The 7,043-nt window shown below is 41.8% G+C and overlaps 1 protein-coding gene across 1 annotated transcript in view; it reads right to left on the minus strand.

Annotated features, from left to right (window-relative positions):
- The window catches only part of LOC111726825 (serine protease 44-like), a 3,415-nt gene extending 2,765 nt beyond the window's left edge, over positions 1–650 (minus strand). Inside the window, exons 1-2 of the mRNA XM_023515925.1 lie at positions 573–650; positions 160–173 (exon numbers count right to left, since the gene is read on the minus strand). Coding sequence (XP_023371693.1) covers positions 160–173; positions 573–650 — 92 coding nt within the window. The remainder of the gene's footprint in view (positions 1–159; positions 174–572) is intronic.
- Positions 651–7,043: the final 6,393 nt, after the last annotated feature.

A 7,043-nucleotide genomic window follows, 5' to 3' on the forward strand; every position in this document is an offset into this window, starting at 1 on the left:
GAGCGGGCCAGTGAAGGAAAGGAACCCAGAGTAAAGTTGCTGCCGCGCTCCCTGCAGCCATCGTCCTCAGCCCCTCAGAGCAGGGCCCCTCGGGTCCCCCACACTCCCGGGCAGGCCTGTGTCCCTAAGACTCCTCAGGCAATGGCTGTGTCCTCTCACATCTCAAGGACAAGCTGAGCGTGGGCAGTACAGGAAGGGTCGTGTGGCCCTGAGACCCTCCTCCTCCGGGGCAGGGTCCCACGGTCCCACCCCCTGCAGACCAGGCCACTTCTCAGGGCAGGGAATGGCCCAGAAACATCACCTGAAGGAAATATCGGTGTGGTCCCTGCTGGTGTTTGTGTCTTTATCAAAATGTCATAGTCGTAGTCAGGGTAAGAAGGAGAGAGACCTTCAACAAATGTCCCCGAATAGGGTGACACTGTGCTTCCTCCGGATTGGGGGCCTACAGGGAACCCTGGAGCCCCTAGGAGAGGTGACTGAGGCCTGGGTGGTCTGGGGTCGTCGCCACCCCCTGAAGGGAGAGGAGAAGGTGAGAGCGGCTCCAGGCCCCGCTGCACCCCCACCCGACCCACCCTGGCCTGGCAGAGCCAGGGCTGAAGTAGCAGCAGCCAGGCCAGGAGGCCCAGGGAGCCGGCTCCGGCGGACGCCATGGTTCGGCAGGCAGCCTCGGCCTCCTCGTGACGCCCCCTCGCTGCGGCTCCGCCCCTGCCCTGGTTTCCGGCGGGAACCCGCGGCTCCTGCGAGGGACGGGGGCGGGGCGGGGGTAGAGCCACAGACCCGATGGTAGAGGGAAGACTGGAGCGGGATCGGCGGGGGTGGCGCCTGGCAGAACTCAGCTGCGGAGTCTTGACTCTGAAGTCTTCTCTCTTCCTGGCGCCTGGTTCCAAGTGGACTCAGCTCCCCCCCCACACACCTCATTAAGGGAGCGCCTCTTGGACCCTCCAAGTCTCCTGGCCTGTGTTCCCCCCCACCCAGCAGAGAGCAGCAGCGGCCTAGCCCCCTGCTCCCACAGAAACACACACAACTCCCTGTGGCATGCCGAGCTTCCACAAGCTCTGGCTAGGCCTAGGCGTTCCCAGAATCTCCCTCCCCCTCTTGTTACCAATAAAATTAAAACTCCTTAACATAAATGTTGCACTTAACATTACTAACCACTGCATTAGAGATCACTGCTACCTTTCTGAAAATCAACATCCACGTGAAAAGAGGTTCTATGTAATTAGCCATTAGCAAAATGCAAATTAAAACCTCAGGAGGTACCATTACACACCTACCAGATTGCCTAAGATCAAAAATAGCGACGACACCAAATGCTGGCACGGATGCAGATATTGGATCACTCACACACTGTGGTGAGAATGTAAAATACTACAGCCACTCTGGAAAACAGATTTTCAGTCTCTTATAAAACTAAATATGCAATTACCAAACAATCCAGTAATTATACTCCTAGGCATTTATCCCAGAGAAGTGTAGATTTATATTCACACATACAAGCCAGTACAAATGTTTGCAGTATCATTCTTCGTAATGGCTGAGACCTGGAAACAACCCTGTAGTAGACAAAGTTATGGCCCCTCAGCGATGCGCACATTCCAATCCCTGAACCTGTGAGCATGTTCCCTTACATGGCACACAGAATGTGAGTAAATTAAGGATCTTGAGATGGGAGATGCTTCTGGATTATCTTCATGGGCCCAGTGTAATCAACAAGCATCCTAGCGGGAGCCAGGAGAGCCAAAGTCAAAGAGATGTGATGCCCCAAGCAGAGATCAGAGAGAGAGATTTGAAGATGTTACTTGCTGACCTTAAAGACGGAGGAAGGAGCCTAGGAATCCAGGCAGCCTCTAGAAACTGGAAATGGCAAAGAAACAAAATCTGCCCTAGAGCCTCCAGAAGGAATGCAGTTGGCCAACACCTTGATTTTAGGATGTCTGACCTCCAGAACTGCAGGATAATAAGTTTGGGTTGTGTTAAGCCACTACATTTGTGGTAAATTGTTACAGCTATTATAGGAAATTAATATAAACCCAGATGTCCTTCAAAGGGTCAGTGATAAATTGCTGTTTAACCCATATCAAAGAATACTCCTCAGCAAAAGAAAGAATGAACTATCAATCCCTGGAACAACTTGGATGAATTTCCTGGGAATTATGCTGAATGAAAAAACCCAATCCCAAAAGGTTACATGCTGTATAATTCCATTTATATAACATTTTTGAAAAGGCAAAATTTTAGAAATGAAAAACTAATCTGTGGTTGCCCAGATTTAGGGAGGCACCTCTGGAGGTAGGTGTGGTTTTAAAAGTACACCACAAGGAATTGTCTGGTCATGAAATTGTTTTGTGTCTTGACTATGGGAGTATGTACCTACACATGTGATCAAATAGTAGAGAACTATACCTACATATTGACTAATACATCTTCCATAAATTTAGCACAAGTAAAACTAGAGAAATCTGAATTAGATAGATTGTATCAACTTCAATATCCTGGTTGTGATATGGTGCAATAGTGCTTTTCAGGATATTAACATTGGGAGGTATTATGTAGATGGTAGAGGAGATCTCTCTGTATTATTTCATACAATTGCATGTACATCCCCAGTTATCTCAAAACGTAAAAAAAATTTAAGTACACCCATCACAAAAAATGGAAATTTTATTTAATTTTATTTTCATTGTCTAATCTTGGCCTCAAAATCTTGACTTTATAAGCCAAATAACATATCTGCTGTATGTACATACATAGGAACATATTATTATTATTATTATCATAAAAGCAAGCTATTTTCATTGTGGAAAAATAAGAAAAATCAGATAAGCAAGAAGAAGATTGATAGAAGAAATTTTAAAACAGAAAATCATTAATATTTACTAACAAAGTTATCATTTCTGGCCCACTTCAATTCTTTGGGCAGACCCAAGCTTCCATCTGGTCTCATTTTCCTTCAACCTAAAGAACTTTCTTTGTTTGTTTGTTTCTTTCTTCTTTTTTGCAGTTTTTGGCCGGGACTGGGTTTGAACCCACCACCTCCAGCATATGGGGCTGGCGCCCTACTCCTTTGAGCCACAGGTGCCACGCTAAAGAACTTTCTTTAAAACTCCTTGAAGTCCAAGAAGGAATTCACTCACCTTTGCTTTATAAAAGCCTTTGTTTCATTGACTTTCTTTACTTTTCACATTTGAAGATGATGCTCTGATTTGCATTGTTTCAGGAACAGAAGTCTGCAACATTCTTTTTTTTTTTTTTTTTGAGATTATAAACTACTTTATTTAATAAAGAGTTCAAATTGTATGTCTGCAACATTCTTATCTTTGTTCCTCTGTAAATCTCTTCCCAGCTGTTTTTAAACTGTCACTGAATTTTGAATAGCAATTCCATCCTATGTTTTCCAGTATGGTTTTCTGTGTGTTTACTCCGTGTATTTACGTTCACTGTGCTTCCTGAATCTGTAGCTTTTAGCTTTCATCAAATTTGGAAAATGTTTTGGTACTAATTATTCAATTATTTTTGCTCCCGCTGTTTTCTTCTGTCCTGCTATAAATCCAATTTTTCACATGTCAGACCACTTGCTTATGACCTGCCGCTCAAATTATGAGGCAATATTTTTTTCAATTTTTTAGGTCAGTGCTTCAGTTTGGATCATCACCATTGCTATGCCTTCAGTTTCATTAATATTTTCTTCTGCATTGTTTGTCTAATCTGTAGTTAAACCCATATAGTTAATTTTTCATTTCATCTTATATCATATTTTTTACCGCTAACACTTCCATGTGGCTCTTTTTATATCTTTAGTTTTTCTCCCTAATTATGTTCGTGCACTTATTTATTTATTTAGAGACAAAGTCTCACTCTGTTGCCTGGACTAGAGTGCCAAGGCATCAGCCTAGTTCACAGCACCCTCAAAATCCTTGGCTCTAGCAAGCCTGTCTCAGCGTCCTGAGTACCTCGGACTACAGGCACCCACTACAACACCCTAATACTTCTTCTATTGTTAATAGAGTCAGGGTCTCACTCTTGCTTAGGCTGGTCTCAAATTCCTAAGCTTAAGCCATCCTCCTGCCTTAGGCCTCTCAGAGAGTTAGGATTACAGGTGTGAGTCACCACACCTGGCGCTTTCTTTTAAATCCTTGAGCAAAGTTATAATATTAATAATAGGCATTTTAAAGTCTCAGTCTACTATTAATAATTTCATCATCTCTGTCGTTTCTGTATCTGTTGCTACTGACTTCCAGTTACAGGTCACAATTTGCTGCTTTCTTATATATCTAATAACTTTTAATGAATTTCAAACACTGCAAATTTTACTCTGTGACCTATTTTAATTGTACCATCTTTCTTTAAGAAATGCTGGGATTTGGCAAATAGCTAAATTACTTGCAGTTCATCTTAATCCATTTGAGGTTGATTTTTTAAGTTAGTCTAGAGCAGCCTTTATGCTAGGGCTACCTTAGTCCTGATATTGAGGTATGATCCTTCTAGGGTCTCTACTGATTGCCCAAAAATTCAATGAGGTCTCTCTTCTATGGGTGAATAAAATATAGATGTCTCTCAGCTCTAATAATTGTTCAGCTTATAGCTCTCTGGCATTTGTTCTTTGCCTAACCTCCTATAAATTTGCCCTATGCATGTGTAAATTAATATTCAGTCAATGACTAGCAGGGATTTCCCTGTAAATTTCTGGAACTCCTTCTCAGCGTATCTCCATCCTATATAGGAACAGGCAAACTTCCAGCTAGATAGTAAATATTTTAGGCTTTGCAGGCCATACATGGTCTCCGCCGCATATTCTTTTTTTGTTTGTTTGTTTTATTTTTTGTTTTTTTGTTTGTTTTGTTTTTTGTTTTTTAGACACAGTCTCACTTTGTCACCCTCCATAGAGTACTGTGGCAACACAGCTCACAGCAACCTCCAGCTCTTGGGCTTAGGCAATTCTCTTGCCTCAACCTCCTGAGTAGCTGGGACTACAGGTGCCCACCACAACGCCTGGCTATTTTTTTGTTGCAGTTTGGCCAGGGTTTGAACCCACCACCCTCAGTATATGGGGCCAGCGCCTTACTCACTGAGCCACCAAATACCCCTGAATATTCTTTTTTTAAAACAACTCTTTATGGCTTGGTGCCCATAGCACAGTGGTTACAACATCAGCCACATGCACTGAGGCTGGTAGGTTCTAACCCAGCCCAGGCCAGCTAAACAACAATGACAACTGCAAGAAAAAAACAGCTGAGCATTGTGGCAGGCACCTGTAGTCCCAGCTTTTTGGGAGGCTGAGGCAAGAGAATAGCTTAAGCCCAAGAGTTGGAGATTGCTGTAAGCTGTAACGCCACAGCACTCTACCAAGGGCAACATAGTGAGACTCTGTCTCAAACAAAAAAAAGTAAAAAAATTAAAAAAAAAACTTTAAAAATGTATAAATCATTCTTATTGTAGGCCTGTATAAAAGTAGGCTGTCTCAAATTGGCCCACAATCAATTTGCTAATCTGTGTTCTACAGTATTCTGACCTTCAAACTCCAGATACTTAGCCTTCCTGATATCCAATCTCTGTCTCCTTAACTTAATAATATTGTGTTCTGTTTGGATTCCCTCTCTGTGCTATCTGAAAATTGTCACCACATAGGAAGCAAGTATAATTATGAAATTCAACTCACTTGTCTTTCTCTCCAGGATCACAGTCCTATACTACCTATTATCCTGATGCCTGAAAAGTTTTTTTTTTTTTTCTGTCCAGTTTTCCAGTTGTTTATGTAGTATAATGGGAAAGTAAGTCCTCTACTGGCTATTCCTTAGTGGCCCTATGATACCATTTTGCATTTTTAAAAAGTGAATGACAGAACAATACTTGGACTAATTTCTAGATATATTGGTGTCCTGAAATTTCCCCTTCATTACTCATTTTGTTTAGAAAAAAAAGGCCTAGGTAGGGTAGGGCACAGTGGCTCACACTTTAATCCTAGCACTCTGGAAGGCAAGGCCAGTGGATAGCCTGAGCTCAAGAGTTAGAGACTAGCCTGAGGAAGAATGAGACCCTGTCTCTACTAAAAATAGTGGGGCATTGGTGGGCACCTGTAGTAGTCCCACCTGCTTGGAATGCTGAGGCAAGAGGATTAGCTGAGCCTAAGAGTTTGAGGTTGCTGTGAGATATGACACCATGGCACTCTACCTAGGCAACACAATGAGACTCTGTCTCAAAGAAAAAAAACAACACATCAATGAGATGCCACTTCATACATATTTGAATCAAGCAAATAAATGCACTAATGAAGACACAGATCACCTGGAACACTCCTTTATTACTGGTAGCAGTATAAAATTATACAACCAATTTGGAACTCTTAGGAAATTTCTAATAAAGTTAAATATACATCGATGGAACATAGGAAATTTCACCCCAAAATACAACTCCCTGGCATAAAGAATATTTTTAATTAAAGGCCATCAAGGTCAAGAAACACTGGAAGAGACTTTCCCTCTATCTGCTAGGGAAATTGTCCTCATTAAAGAGGACAATTTACTTCCCTTGGCCCCTTCTTGTTATTTCAATATGTTACACAAATAAAGGTCAAGATAACTTAATAGGACTAAATAGCTTAAGTCATAAATATCTTTTGGGATAATCTATAAGTCAATCTATTTCCCCCATCCAATCATTTTCCCTAGCAACTCCCCTAGCAATTATTTATTGACCTATATTCCTTAGTTTCCCTCCTCCACTGTAAAAAAACATGTATAAAAATACCTAAAATCCATTGGAAATTGGTTTCTCACTCTGTGATTTCCTTTCTTTCTTGGCAGTCCTTGTTGTCTTGATAATTGGCTCTCTGTGTGGCAGCAAGCAATTGGAGCTAGGCTGAATCCCTTTGGGATTTGGTAGCAAACTATTAGGTCAATAAATATCAAATGTCCAACCTCAAAATAAAATTTTAGGTTATTATATCTCAAACAAAAAGCAGTACAATTAATCAAAGAAAATGCTTAAACTATTGACACAGTTTTTCCATCTTAACAGTAGCTTATGTGAGCCAGCAGTGAAGAAAT

The sequence above is a fragment of the Otolemur garnettii genome, unplaced genomic scaffold (genome assembly GCF_000181295.1).
Source record: "Otolemur garnettii isolate 467f Iridium unplaced genomic scaffold, OtoGar3 scaffold00082, whole genome shotgun sequence".
Lineage (NCBI taxonomy): Eukaryota > Metazoa > Chordata > Mammalia > Primates > Galagidae > Otolemur > Otolemur garnettii.